A 15,765-nucleotide genomic window follows, 5' to 3' on the forward strand; every position below is an offset into this window, starting at 1 on the left:
GCATCACAGTCTCACAGCCGCTGTGACCTGAGGAGGTCTGAGCATGGCACATACGTAGCTGCGAGAGCTGCCTGCCAGTGGAGCCTCGTTAAAGCAGATGCACTTACAGGGTGCTGGGCAGAAGGAGTCCTTTGTGTTCCCCAGACCCACGGGCTTCACGACGGCATATATCATCCAGTGACCGACAGCGCACAACAGGGTTCAGCCACGCAGCCGAGCCAGTTCTGCCGAGCCAAAGCACTGCCCAGACTTTTACCTACTGGATCAGTTCTTTGGGCAAAGAAAGAAAAAGGCATGGAGAGCAATTTATAAGAAGATGCCTGATGATAAGCAGCTAATTATACCTCCATCTGCTGGCCATTCACCGGAGCTCTAGTGATTGCCGGTGGATCTGTGCTGCATTGTCATTCGCTGCACAACCTCCAGCGTATTCAGAAGAGACCTTTGCTGCATGTCTTGTGGACTGGAAACATCCTGCTCACTGGTCCAGTGTCTTGCAGCTACTAGAAATGTCTAAAAGACAGTAGCAGAGGTCTCAGCTTATCCATTACCAGGACTTGTGTGTGCGGGAGAGACTGTCCCTCAGGCTCTTGAAACCTTTTGGGGACAAAGTGTACGCTTTGAAAAGCAGAGGTAGCGATTAGGAGGGAGGCTGTGCTTCCTGCTTCATTCCATCTGAAGGCAAAGGGTCCCTGGGAATCTGTACGTAGCAGTGGTTCGTATGAGAAGTGACTGCGCAATGAAAGCGTTCCCGAGTTGAAGAAGAGTGTGATGTGAGGATAATGGACTCCCGAAATGCTGCTGCAGCAGCAGCCTCGGGGGACCAGAGCAGGGGGTGTCTCTTGGGAAGGGAATCTGAAGGATAAAAGAGCTGTGAACAGCTCCCGGCTGCCAAAAGGGATGATACTAAAGGCACAACAGCAAACTGTGCCTGTGCAGGGGAAGACTCAGAAGCGTGGGAAGAGAACACTGAGTCTGTATGGGGAGCTTTTTGAGGATCCAAAATCAGAAGCTGCAATCACAGAAGAGGCAGAAAGAAGAGCCTGCAAATAATGAAAATTCTCTAGAAATCACATAGGCTTGGGGAGCTGTCAGAGCTGAACTCCAGCATGACCACACAGAGATAAAAAAAGGCCACAAGAAATGGGTCCAAAAACATATTTAAAGTAAGAAGAACAAGGCATGTCTAAGAGCTCAAATAACATCTGATACAAAAAGGGCCAAAGAATTAAATGTTGCCTTCATTTCAGTCCTCAAAACTTAACTGAAATAATTTTAATGAGGAGGAAGAAGCCCAGGGCAGAATCAGAAAAGAACAGACTCAAACGAGTTATCTCTGTCCTTGTCAGCATGTCCTAATGAACTTCAGAGGAAGCTGCAGGAGCAGTCTCTGACCCGCGAACATTTCATCAGCAGCAGCTTGGGGAGGATGCAGGAGGTGCCAGGCAGCTGGGGAAATATAAGCAGATTGCCTAGCTTTTAATATCTCTGTCATTAAAGAAGGTAGGAACTCAGGACTGAGAAAATGAGGGGCAGATCAGCTTAAGTCATTCATGGAAAGATATTAGACTTTTTGTTTAACCAGGTGATGAGCAGGAGAATATAACCATATCTAAGTGGGGAGGATAATTGTCCTAGAGGCTAAGGAGAAAGCAGTCACTTGGATATGCCATGACTTGGGCAGTGCTTTTGATGCTTTGCCTTAAGATTCTCCTAACAAGCCAGACAAACGTGGTCTGAATTCAACAGCTGTAACTCAGGGGTACACCTGAGAAACTGCTATCTCAGTAATCTGGAAACACATTTCAAGTAGGACTGTTTGGGGCTCTGCTGTCTTCAATATTTTCATTAATGGCTTAGCTAATGACACAGGAAGTGCTGTTATAAAATTCACAGATGACACCAGGCTTGGAAAGGCTGCAAACACTCTGGAGGATCTGTTCTCATTTGCAATGATCTTGGCAAATTGGGGCAATCAACAAGGTGGAATCGAATAAAGTGAAGCGCAGAGTGCTGCCCTTTGGAAGAAGAAATCAAAATCTCAAAACACAAACTAGAGCAGGCAGTCACACCTTTGAAGTCAGCAATTCTGTGACATACTGGTTTATTTCATCAGGGTATCAAAAGCAAAGTGAGGTGTACAGTGCTGATTCTGCACCTCTTTGCTCTGGAGACTGCACTCTCCTGGGTGGAAAACGGGGGATGAAATGAAGATGCTCTGGAGATAATGGATGGGAGTGAGGAGAGGGAGAGCATTACCTGGTGCCCCACTTGGTCAACTCCAGGGTTCAAGTCTCTTTCCCCAAATGAGCCGAAGTGCAGAGTCCCAGTGGTGCCACAGCACAACTTTCAATTGTGAATCTACCTCTCCCCACTTCCTGGTTCAATCTCTTCCCCATTGCCTGCAGGAAAAGACTGCATTTGTGGGGAGATGTCCCTCTGGGTCTCTTTCCCCAGTTTATCATCAGGGACTATATTGTGTCATGGATGAGGTAGAAAGTACAGCAGCTGCAGTGAGAAGCAGTATGGGTTGGCAGGGTTCAGAGGGAGCTCAGTGACTCATCTCCCGTGTACTGTGAGATCCATGCAAAGCTGGTGTGAGGCAGAGATCCATGCTTATCTCTAAACTGCTTTTTGGAACAGAATGATCTCAGGAGGACTGTGAGAATTTGGGCAGTGGCAAGGCAGCCTAGTGAGTGAATGCAGAATGCAGAGCAAGGGTCAGTGCATTCTGCTGTGTTACACGAGAGACCTATGGCTAGGGAACGTAAATGAGCCAGAAGGGACCATCTGTGGCTCCGTACCGCTCCTGCAGTGTGCAGAGCTCATCAGGGAAACCTCACTCTCCTGGCTTTGTGTACTCTTCCTCGTCGTGTTGGCCACTGCTACAGACAGATGTTAAAAGAGACAGGCCCCTTGTCTGAACCACTTTTCTGCTCTCAGGTTGAGATAAAAGGCAGCTGAGGATGGAGTGTATAGGATGGGATTAAGGCAAAGAGATAAGTGAAGGCTGAGCTGCAGGAGCTTTAGAAACACAAGTGAGGGAAATTGAGATTGACACACACATCAAAAAAAAAAATTAAAGCATTCACAGAAAGGGAGTTAAGGTTTGTGTGTGCAGTGATGTCAGCAGGTAGAAAGCCCAGCAGTGAAAGAGTTAGCTCCCAGGAGGATCGGTTTACCTTGGCCTGAGCCACCTCTGCTGTACATGCAAACATTAAACTTTGATCACAGCTGCCATAACCTTCCCCTGACACCCAGCAATGAAAGCAGCAGAAACAGGCTAAGGCATGGCAGCTGGCTGGCTGAGGTGAAAATGCATTTGGAAAGGAAACCAAAGTGGGAAACTGCTGCTGAAGCTGGAAACAAAGCATGCAGGTCAGATGGCAGGACAGGCAGGGCTTTATGAGAAGCAGGACAGAGTAAATGTTTGGAATGGGCTGCGATTTTTATCTCCTGTAGATGCTGTTAGTGTCAGCGCAAAGGTGATACACCGCTTGCTGTCAGCAGAAGCCTTGCTGTGGTGGCTTCCTTACCGGCAGGCAAGAGAAACAGTTCCTTCCCCCCAAATTTACCTGTCTCTTTCGAGAAAATTCATGGAATGTTGGAATTAGAAGGAAGTTAATCAGTCGCTGAGAGTCCTGATGAAAAGCCCGTGTTACACCTGGGGCTGGTTCATGTTCTTCCAAAAGCCAGTCTAGCCATTCCCCTGAGAATCACTCTACTTACCAGTCTTGCCTGAGGCCGCTCTTGGCCATGCACTTCTGTCCCAGCTAATCCCAGGAGACAGAGAGGCACCAGGGACATTGCCTTGCACAGAGACTGCCAACATGGATTGTGATGTGATGTGGGCAGGTATTCCAAGGCTCAGAGGAATACCACAAGGACATGACCCTTACCTCTAGACCATGGTACTCAGCCTTGGTCATGCTTTGCAGTCTAGTTCTTGCATTTTGAGAGTCCCAAAGGCCAGGACTAGCTATTGCAATCAGTAGGAGATGGAAACGGAACTGTTTTCAGCAGCACTATCTCTGCTGCAGACTGCATCTCCATCATCTAGAAAAGAAACAAGCCAGTTCTTGCTCTGGGATGAAAGTGAGAGTGAGGGTGGGGGTAAAGGGAAGAGCTAAGTCAACAGTTCTCATCTTGCTTTCCGAGATGCTGTGGGCATGTGCTGGTAGACAGCTACGCTAACACAACTCTTGTAATAGCTAACCTGTGTTGATGTTTCTCATCTGTTGCTTTAGATCCAGTCTAGATCCAGATTCTGTGCTCTTTTGGGCCGGGTCATTTACTGTGATAGTTTTGCTCAAGAGCAGTGGTTAGGTGCTGGGTACTCTCTCATGTACCATAAATTAAAGGAAGCATAAGAAACCAGCATAAGCAATGGGTACAGCTTTGGTATAAACTATTGCCAAGGCACTGCTATGTTTGCATGTGCTGTGAAACACAAAGTAGCTTCTCAGCTCTGGGAAGTAATCCCTGCACCCAGGATAGTCTCTGGTCCTTTCTGCCTGGACTCTAAAGAGCTCCACAGGGCTGACTGTGACCTGACTCTCTGCATGGATTCAATGAAAAAGCCACAAGAGAAAGAGCAAAAAAGGCAAATACGTGGAGAGAGTGAACAACATTCTTACAGCAGAAGTGTGCAAGAACGTAAGGGTGGCCAAAGCTCCATCTAGACAGCTGCACTGCTTCCCTCAGTGGCCACAAACAAGCGTAAGACTGAAATATGAGCAAGACAAATTTATATTGTCACTGCCCTGAACACTTCTTCCAGCTTTCAACAACTTTCAGGTCAAGGAGGTTTTTTTGTGATTACTGAAAAAATGGGAATGAGAACAGCCCACATTCCACAGGAGTTCCATTTCACCAACAACACAAACAAGGGATTTCATGGACCAGGCAATAGTCTGGACCCACATGTTCTGTGTGATGCTCACAGAGATTTTCATTCTGAAGAGGATGGCTTTCACAGAGGAACTCTTGAGAATAGATTTTGTGAAGCAGAAGAGGGTGAGCTAAACTTGGGAGGATGGCAAAGGACCAGGCTGCTACCAGAATCCATCTAAAACTCTGATACAGGTATTTCTGTGTTGGAAGGAGTTCACACCAACCTGCTGTCTTCACCACGTGCACACCATTTGGTTCATGGAATAAGTGCTGGACATTTCTAGTTGAATACAGCTCTCCTTGAAGGATTTTCCACTGAAGTCTGGCCTTTAATTGGGAAGTTTCACCTCTGTAAACAAGAATGATCCTCAGGGGAGAGGTGTTTCTGGAAGGGGATACACAGAGCTGGATGTAGGAATTCCAATCCTAATTTATCTCAGGCAGACAAAATTTGTTTCGATGGGAGCATTAAGCATCCTACTGCTTGATGTAAACTGATGGACTCTTGCTTACTCTTGGCATTTACTCTTGCAAATGAATCACTGTTACTTCTGCCTCCCTGCCCACCCCTCTACTTGGTTCCCTTTTAATTTTACAGCTTCCTGAGCCTGATGCTGGGAAATCGATAAGTAATTTGGAGCCCAGTAAATACAGATGGAAACAAGCTATTTTGTACTTTTATAAATATTTGGAAACCAAAATTATCTAAGAAAACAGGTGCTCAGTCGACTCAGCAACCCATCCATCAGCATCACAGTTAATTGCATAAGATCATAAACATTTATAATTAGAAGGCAAACAAACAAGAATTTCGTAAACAGCCCTCTTGAATCAGGCTGCACATTAAATATTTGTGATAAGGTAATTAAGAATAGATTTACAAGCCTGGCTTAGTGTTTAATACTTTGGAGAATAGATTTGATACTGTGGAGAATGTTTCTCAGCCAAAGAGAAAACATTTGATTTCAGCTCCTTTATCTGAGGCTTAAAGTGGTCTCAGAGAAACATTGGCTCTGTCACTGATCAGAGCAGAATTTCATTCATTACAGACCACAGAGCTCATTTAAATATATGTCTAATGTCCCTTGTCATGGACTGATCCACTTCAGGCCTGCTTCAAAGCTCTGCATCCTAGGCTGTATCTGTAGGGTTTCCCTAAGTCCTGTTTTTTGTGCTTGATTCTTCGATCAGAAGATGTCAGAATTCTCAATTGTGTCCCAGAGCAGGGAGAAAAAAACCCATTTTTCTACTTTGAATGACAGTGTTTGGTTATGAAAAGCTGGCAGCACTGCAGAATCACAGCTGTGCATAGTGGTCTAAGGGAATGAGAGAATCACAGAATGCACCTGGTTGAAGAGACCTCAGAGATCATCCACTCCAACTCTTGACCCAGCATTGAAGGGTTAACAGTAAACCATGTCCCTGAGAGCCAGATCTGTAATGCCCAGTACCGTTCACACAATCACAGCATGTCAGGTGCTGGAAGGGACCTTGGAAGATCATCCAGTCCACCTCCCTCTGCCAGAGCAGGATCACCTCTACCAGATCACACAGGAGCACACCAAGGTGGATCTTGAATATCTCCAGAGAGGGAGCCTCCACAACCCCCCTGGGCAGCCTGTTCTGACAGCAGCCATTTCTGCATCCATGAACTATCCAGTATCATTACTTCTGCTGAGCCAGTAAGCAGGCTCAGCACCCCACTGCAGTGAATATGAGAGTCCCCTCAAAGCTAATCAAGTCAGCAGGGCTTTATCTATGCTTACAACCAGAGAGGACAGAAACTCAGTCTGTACTGAAGCTAAGGGCTTAAACTCTGTAATATCAGATGCACATTCTAAGAGTCTAGGTGGCTGCGTCCCTTCAGTGAGTAATGGGGAGATCAACCCTGTGTGTGGGTAGGATGACCTTGAGATATTTAGGGGTTTAATATAGCACAGGTTTAACTCCAGTAATTATCTGCCATCAGAAACTAGAACAGTCTGGAAAAGGTGGGTGGAGAGTAAAGCTATAGCATTGGATTAATCAGGGACAGCCATACATCACTTTATTCTATGGTGACTATCAGCTGTCCACACATTGCTGTTTGAGGTGATCTCCTCATCTAGGCATAAAAACTGCTTCTTAGTTCTTTGTTCTTATATCTATGTGCTTGTAACATGCAGGCAAGAGAGTGGCTGTTCCTAGAAATGTTTCTGATAGTCTTTATCCTGGCTAAGAACAGTGCTAACTCACTCAGTCCTACCTGCTGGTCTGGCATCAGTTACGTGGATCATAAAGGCACTTCCCTAACAGACAGACTGCTGCAAAACAAGAAGGCTCAGAGCCCACTCACTCTGCATAAGTCCCAGTCCCTAGCAAAGCTTTTTGGTTATATTGCAGCGTGTTAGCTAAGGCAGTCTACATGAGATGTTGCCGAGTCTTCCAGCCTCAGTGGAGAACAGTAATTCAGTGTTGCAGCCACTGCTGGACCTAGTGCAGTCAAAGAGCCTCACCCAGCTTGGCAGCTTGAATAATAACAGAGCTTAATACTCAGGCATTGCCATCACCTATATAACTCTTAACATTATGTAACCCTTCAATCCTCTTGCAAGTGTGGGGAGGATGAGAGAGACCACTGGGAGGTGAGCTAACAGCTGGGTGGATGGGCCTGAGCTCCTCCATCTCTTTGAAATGTAGAAACCATTACAAGTCAGGTGCCCTACAGCCCATCCCCTAGACATCAGCTGTGGTATGTGCAGATGCATAGCAGGACATGTGCACTACTGCGTGCTCCACACATGCACAGTGCAAGCCCATCTGCCCTCTCTTTCAAGCATGCTGTTTTCCCACTTGGAAGGCAGCACTGAGGTACTGTGAGGTACCAGCTCTGCAGATGAGCATAACTTTGCCTGGGCTGACAAACCATTTACGGGTGTAGGCAGGCCCTTATTTCCCTCAGTCGTGACCTCTGGCTCCACGCGTGTGTCTGCTCCGCCGCTGCGTGTGCGGGGAGAGGCTCGGGCTGCGCACACACATGGCGCAGGTGTCAGCTCCGGTTAGAGCCGCCGCAAAGGCATGCCGTTAGCGGGGTGAACCGTGCCTGAGCAGCACGGAGAACCAGTCCAGCCGCAGGTAAACCTCGGGCGGTTCTTGGTAAGCAGGTGGCGGTTAGCTGTAAGAGCATCACTCATCCTGCTGCATTTGTGATGCGTGTATCTGTCGCCGAGATAGAGCTGTACTGCTTTTAGTTCGGGGGAGAAGGATCCGTCGGAGCAGGGGCACCGCTGCTCCGCCGCTCGGTAACTGGCATGCACCGTGTATCGTTAGGCTAACCAGCACGCTGGGGGCGGGATGCTGGGGTAGCTTTATGGTTCTTTCTGAAGTTTTGCTTCTGTTTTATGTTTCTTTCTTTCCCCCTTCCCTGCAGGTCTAATAATACATGAAGGGCCTTCGGTTTACCGGATTTTTAAACGGTGGCAGGCAGTCAATCAGCAGTGGAAAGTGCTGAACTATGACAAAACAAAGGACATGGAGGAACAAAAAACAGGGACCAGGACAAATCAGCGCCCATCCTCCCAAACCACACATTCATCCTCCACTGGTGGTACAGCCACTAACTCCGCTCCAGCCGACAGCGGAGCACGGGCTGCTGGCCATGCCGCAGGCACCCTCTCTGACCACCACTGTGCTTATACCATCCTGCATATACTCAGCCACCTGAGGCCTCACGAACAGAGGAGTCAGTCTAGTAGTAACAGAGAGCTCGTCATGAGGGTCACCACGGTCTGAGCCGAGGAATTCAGGAGGCCTTAACACAAAGAAGAGGAGACAAAGAACTCATAAAGCAGAGGAGCATGGTGTGCCTTTTTCTTTCTCTTTCCTTTTCATTTTTTCATTGTTTTTCCCCCTCCTCTCCTTTTCCTTTTCGGTAACTGCACAAGATATAAGAGGCGGCACCTGGCCAGCTGAGGAGAAAAGCAGGTGGAGGGAGAGCTGCACACTCATGCTAAAGAGGTTAATGTTTTCCAGCCAGTTTAAAAAAAAAGGAGAAAAAGGAAAAAAAAAAAGAAGAAAAATTATAAAAAACCAACAACACAAATCACAAAACTACCAACAAAACAAGTGCAATACAGACTACAAACTGAGTAGGCAGAGCTCTGGGGAAGCAGAGGAACAGAGGGTTTAGCACGGCTTACAAATCCGGTTACCTGGAACAGGTAGCGCTCTGTACACACCCCTGTACACACACGCACACAAACACACGCGCAGTGTGAGATGTATGAAAGCAAGGAATGGAATGAAGTTCTGGGGGTATTTTGTTTTCCAGACTGTGGTTAACCAGGGCTAGGAGTTGTTTGGTTTCACGAGTCACTCTGCAGCCTTGTTCCATTTACTGTAGGCCACCTGAAGTGAAATGGCTGAGGCTCTTTCAGTACCGGTTTACAGAAAGAGAGATGGATTCATCCCACTAAGGAAAGCTAACAAAATCCAGGCATACCCAGATGGCACCAGAAATCCTGGGCTGTTTCATGACGTTCTCGACGAGGGGTTTGTGAGGGTGGAACTGGGTGGGGGGAGGGTGCTCCATGACCTTTGTTTGACGTATAGGCAGTTTTGGCAAACTTTGTACAAGTGCCCCGCAGGTATTTGAAGCACAAGTATTGGTGTGGTTTGTACCTTCATGACTCCAAACCCAGATCTCACCACTCACACACACCGTTTTCCATGCAGACATTCCAGGTGAATTTCGCTCCATTTAACTCTCATCACAAGGAGCTGACCCATAGTGGTGGGTTTCCGCTGCCTTGATGATTCAGGCACTCATGCACTGGGAGGTGTACGTCCTTTATTTTTCAGTGTCTGTATCCCTGCTGCTCAATTCACAACAGTCTCTCTCAGTCGGTAGGCTGAGCCTTTCACATCCAGTCTGTTAGTTTATTACAGAGACTATTCCATTCAATCATTCAAGAGGGAGTTAGTCTGAAGAGGGAGCACAGTTGCTGACCGAATATGTGACACTTGTAATAAGCCTCCTTCTCTGGGATACATCCTCGAAGGTACCGGTTGCTCTTCAGGAACATTATTCTCTTTCAGTGCACAATGGCTGAATCATTTGTGGATATTAAAGGGACACTGTCAAGTACTTTTTAAATAGTTTTTAGGGTTTGGGCTTTTTTTACTCTCCATTGTTTGTAATATTCTCTTACAAGCTTGAAAATAAAATTTCTTTCCCTACCAATTTTGTCCTTTTCCATTTGGGCACCTATCGTTCTCTCCACTTACCCCAATCTTTTCACTGTCCTCTCCTCATCCTTCTGCTCCCCATCTTTCTTCAGTGACAGGAGGAAATCCATGTTACTGATTTCCTGCTAACTACCCTATGGAGGGTAGTCCCAGCTCTGCAGGGTTGAGCTATTTTGCCAGTACAACTGCATCAAGGAAGGGTTAAGAGCAGGAATCCTAAAAATATGGGGATTAGCTAACTGAGGAGGAACTGCTCAGAAATCCCAAACCAGTGAGCCTGTAAGTGATCAAGGCTGAACCCCATTCCCCACCAAAATTAAGATAAGGACTTCAGCCAAACTGCATCCATCTAGGAGCAGTGCTGAGCAACAGTGCACAGTGGCTGTGTCCAGCTGCCCTCCATCCTCCTACCAGCACTTTTTGCAGCTTCTGCTGGAGACATGGCAAAGAGCTCCCTTGGCAGCTAGGTTATCACAGGTCAGGTGTTTCTGGACAGGAGAAGGTGTGAAACTTCAGCCCCTGGGTTTGAACACACCAGCTATTCTGCAGTGTTGGAGACAGAGGCTAGCATCTTAAGACAGGTTGTATTTTCCACCTCAATTACTTGACAGTGTCCCTTTGAATATCAGAATGCAACAGAACAGGTAATTCTCTGGCAGAGAACAAGAGAGGTGAAATACCAGCCAAAAAAGCTGATGTGAAACAGCATGGTGTGTCTGAGGCCACTGTACCTTTGTCTGACCAGTCTTACTTACCAAAGAGTGCTTTTGGCAGAAGGGAGAGAAGGGATATTGGTGGGTGGGGGGAGAGGGATGTGGCAATTCTGGTCATCTCTAAAAGCAGCTGCCCCAGCATGAAGGTGTTGCAATGAATGGTCTTGGAAGAGCTGCTTCTGATCCACAGTAGGAAGCAGCCAGGCCAAAACAAACAAATACAGGAGCCTCTCAGCCCCATGCCTGTCCTAGAAGCAGTCCTCATTCCAAGAGATGAGGAAGTGTGGTGGTTTGGGGAGGGAGAAAGCATACACAGATGAAGGGACCGCTGTCAGACATGGTGTTGTTTCCCTCTCTGCCCTCTGCTTATTTCGTATGAAGAAGTCAAATTCCTTTAGTTTGGCTAGCAGCTGAAAGTTTATGGGGTCAGAAGCACAACTGAAAGAGTGGTGTGATCTAGTACTCTGAGCACACAGGACTCTGCATACTCTCACTCCAGCTCTGCCACCGACTCTGTAGCCTTGGGCTGTTCGGCTCAGTGCCCCCTCCACGCAAAGGGGGAAATAACAATACGTACCTACCTCACAGGGGTGTTGTGAGAATCCACGTTGGTAAAGCTTGTTGAAGTGCTAAGTCTGCCATCGGTAGTCCCGAAGCGTGTGGTGGGGGTGAGCAGCGCTGGCCTTTTGCTGGCTACAGTCTGAACCACTCAGCGGGAGTCCTGTCAGCCCACTCCTGCTTGGAGATCCTCCTTGATCTGAAGCAGAGGCTGTCATCCAAGTGCCCTCTCCTCCGTTGCATGACATTTTAAGCGGCTGTGAGGTGCAGGGTAGTGACAGACCTGAAGTCCTACTTGACCAGGGATTTGCTACAATGTTTTCTATATCTGTGGGGTTTGTTGGTTTGGTTTTTCCATATATTGTGCTTAGAAATAAACTTTCCACTTAGGGCTGGCGGTTCGGGGTCTCTTCTGTTGCATGGCAATGTATATGAGTCTTACTGTCTGTCTTACTGTGCAAACGATCCCGCAGCCCCGTCTCAGAGATGGGCACGGTCTGAGCCTTCCCGCAGCGGCGTTAGGCTCCACAGCCTGTCTAGACTGTTTAATATTTAAACAACACTATGAACTTGTCAATTGTATGTGTTCTGTGCAATACAAAGCATGTCATTGGCTGGCTTGATGGGAAGAGGGATTAAAGGAAGGACAAAACTTGTTCGAAGAGCTTAATCTGTGTGCCAGCATGGAGCCGAAGGGCTGCCACCAGCAAAGCAAACTCGGGGAAGCCACTGGAAACTGTTTTCAGAACAGTTTACTCCAGGACAAGGTACTTCTGAGTTGATGAACTTCTAGGCTGCCAGCCTGAGAGAACAAGTGCAAATTTTGTGTGGAGAGTGGAGTTTTAGATTCTCTTTTTCTTTCCTCCCCAGAGTATCAATGGCACAAATAGTGATGAAGGTCTCTTGCTTCCACAGCATAGTTCTCTCATCTCTCTCGTGCCATCCCCTTTGTGCTACTATGCAGGACTTTAATAGGTATGAATGGAGTCAGTGTGCTCTGGAGACATGTAAAATACGTTGTGTACTGGAAGGTTCTAGCAAACAGAAAAGATGGGGCAGAGCCATGCTAGAGAATGCATCTCTTCTTCCCGTCTCTTCTCTGGTCTTGTCTGCTGGGTTCCTGGAGAGACATTCTCTGTGGTTTTTCACAAAGCCGTCAGATCAGCTTCCAGTGATGAAGAAACCTTGCAGAGTTTGGCAGCTCTTTCTCCCCTGGAGAAAATTACAGGTCCTGTCACTGTGGAGATTCCTGAGTTCTTGGGCTTTATGGTCCCCCAACGCCATTTGAGGGTGGTCAGCGTGGAGGACCGCGGTCAGCCATTAGGAACCGTGTCTGCGTGTTCCTGCTCATTCTTGTGATTCCTGCCAGTCCTCTGATTTTCTGTCCAGTTTGACAGGTCTTTCTGGTGATGCTCTTCTGGTTATGCTTTTCAGACACCTTTTGTTCTGTATCAGTTGCCAATGCTGTTGTTGCCTACTGAAATATCAGTGCTGGCCTCCAGCTTCCACAGCTCTTCCATTCTTGCCATCCAGTCTCTTGGTAAATACCCACTGCCAAGTTCAGATCCTCTTCCTCTGTGTCTGCAGTGGCCCAAGCACATGCACTAATCCAAGGGTCATCAGAGAACACAGGAACCATTAAGAGACTACCAGTAGTTGGACTCCACACCTATCAGTCAGTCCTCTTTGATATGTACACACTTTGCCAGTCTCAGTGCCTGCAGCTAGCTGGTTGCCATGGCTCCCCCTGATGCTAGCAAAACCCATGCACCGTCAAGCACTTAGTTTCCGATTTCAAATGTCACAAGTGATGGACCACTCTTCAAGTAAATCAGTTGTGTTTCCTCTTCTGGTTTCCCAAGCGAGAAGCTGAAGAGGTCCATGTCTTACCTGACCGTGATGGACAACCCAAGGGAAGAGCAAGTCAGCAGCATAGGCTGGAGTTAGGAGAGGTGATGGGTGTCCACTGTGGTTTTAGCTGGGGGGACAGGAAAATACCACTCATGTCTGCCTGGTTCCAGACTTTTTCTCAAAGCCATTATATCTGGCAACAGTAAAACATCTAAGCTAGTGCCTGCAGACAGAGGACAGGTCTGAAGATTTTCCGATACTGAAGACCATCCCCTGCCCAAGTGTGGTGGTCAATCATTCAAGTATCCTCTCTTTGTTTTCCTCAAGAGAAAAAAAGACTACTTTGACTAAACAAAGTACTGCCACTCTTCGGCATAGGGGCCTGCTGCACCATTAGCACTTCCAAACTGTGTCGTCCACCAGCATTCTTGCACATGTCCTCTAAGAACGAATGGCCAGAGATTTAGTCCTTCCTCTTACTATTACATGTCAAATCAAGCACTTAAAGGGAAATAAGTAACAGTCCAATTGCCTTAGTGACTGCTGCCTGAGTATCCTAACATCCCCTCCACTATCACCTTACCTGTGACTACTTCACCCTGAGGTAACAGATGTTGCTAGAGTCCAGCCCTGAAAATATTCTGAGCAGATAGACACAGAGTCTCTCACAAAGTAGTTTTAGAGTCTTCTACATCTTTCATGTATCCAGACAGGCAAATTAATCTCATTGATAGACAATGACATATTTGAATCCTGAGAGAAGAAACAAGTGTAGGAGCTTATTGCATTGCCCTTCGCTGCCTTCTTCCTTGTTGAAGGAGACAGAGTGAAAACATCAACTGGTTTCCATACAACAGCACTAAGCTGATGGCTCTAAAATAATTCCCTGAGTAATGGATGTCTGACATGGTGCAGTTACTGAGGACAGGCTTTGATCCTACATCTATCACGTTGGTTACAGGGAGAACAGAACCTGACACTTCCGTGCTGTTTACACAAACATCAAAAACTATCTTAGTACATTATTCACATTACCTCCAGGTCACTGGGTAAATTTCTTCTTTGATGAAAGAATGATGCTTTCTTATGCAGAACTGGAGTTGTGAGATAAACTACATGTAGACACACACACACACATTTTTAAATGTTATCCTGAAAACATAAAGGAAAAAATAAAAACAAAGACCCCCCAACCCCTTAAATAAACCTGAAAGAATATTAACTGTGTTGAATAGGTCTTCACAGCAGCTAAGGAGATGCTGTGTGGCAAGTACAACTTCAGGCAAAGAGAGGACAGAACTGGAAAGCACTTCTTTGTGACCTCTGGCCTGTCTCTGGCTTATGCTCATTGTTGTGTAGTGTTGAATTAATGCAGAAATATGTGGAGAAGAGGTGCTCAGCTCCAGCAGTGGGAAGCAGACTGAAGACCCCTTAAATTTACCTGAGTGATACCCAAACAAGCACAAGGATGCAAAAGCACAAACACCTGCCATCACAGCTGTTTGAGAGGAGGTGGATTTCTGAACAGGGACAATGACTCAGAGAAATTCTTGTCCAAGACACATTGACACTATTTTCCTCAGTTTCTGTACTTCTAATTGTTAACCCTTTTATTTCCCAAGCACCTTAGGGAGCAAACAAAGCAACCAAAAAAGCCCAAAACTCAAAATAAAATAAGGTTTGTGATACCCCAGACTTAAACAATTAAGTAACAGCAGAGAAGAGATACTAAGGGAAGATGGTACTTTATATGTTATGCATCAAGGTGTGTTTTACCAAACACAATTAGGACATCACATTCAATTCCCTGCTCGCTCAAGGTTGAGGATGCCCCTGCTAACTGCAGGGGGTTTGGACCAGATGACCTTTGGAGGTCCCTTCTGACCCAAACCATTCTATGATTCTATAACCAAGGAGCCTTCTACAGAGGAACACAGCTTGCCCCTGCTTGGGATAGCCAGCATCAGGCAGAGCTATTTTACCTCTATTTACACCTCTTTATGGCAGGATGACAACTTGGTGTTCAGAAGCTGTTAGCATGTCACTATTGGGCAGCAGGAGCATCTGTAGGTTTCTATCATTCTTTATATCAGCGATCACAAGAATAACACATGTGCAGTGTGCCTCCATAAGTGACTGCCTTATTCTTTTGCAGTTCAAGTTTGTGACAGAGCTACTCTGGTCTTGGTTCTTCACTACAAGACAGCTTTGCTTTAAAGTATCACAGTATCACAGTATTATTAGGATTGGAAGAGACCTCACAGATTATCAAGTCCAACCCTTTACCACAGAGCTCAAGGCCAGACCATGGCACCAAGTGCCACATCCAATCCTGCCTTGAACAGCCCCAGGGACGGCGACTCCACCACCTCCCCGGGCAGCCCATTCCAGTGTCCACCCTGCCACACTTCCACTGCACATTATAGCAGTTCATTATATTCCTTTTTCTTAGAAGGATCAATATCTAACCCACTTGAGCTGTCCCAGCTAGAGAGATAAAAATTGATGTTCTCAGAAGAGCTGA

At 46.7% G+C, this 15,765-nt stretch overlaps 1 protein-coding gene across 2 annotated transcripts in view; it reads left to right on the plus strand.

Moving 5' to 3' along the window:
• Positions 1–11,781, plus strand: part of MARCHF4 (membrane associated ring-CH-type finger 4) — a 105,339-nt gene extending 93,558 nt beyond the window's left edge. For both annotated transcript variants that reach the window (XM_064165593.1, XM_064165602.1), the window contains exon 5: positions 8,303–11,781. In XM_064165593.1, coding sequence (XP_064021663.1) covers positions 8,303–8,664 — 362 coding nt within the window. In that variant the 3' untranslated portion in view covers positions 8,665–11,781. The remainder of the gene's footprint in view (positions 1–8,302) is intronic.
• The last annotated feature ends 3,984 nt before the right edge of the window (positions 11,782–15,765 follow it).

This window comes from Pogoniulus pusillus, chromosome 2 (assembly GCF_015220805.1).
Source record: "Pogoniulus pusillus isolate bPogPus1 chromosome 2, bPogPus1.pri, whole genome shotgun sequence".
In the NCBI taxonomy this organism is placed as follows: domain Eukaryota; kingdom Metazoa; phylum Chordata; class Aves; order Piciformes; family Lybiidae; genus Pogoniulus; species Pogoniulus pusillus.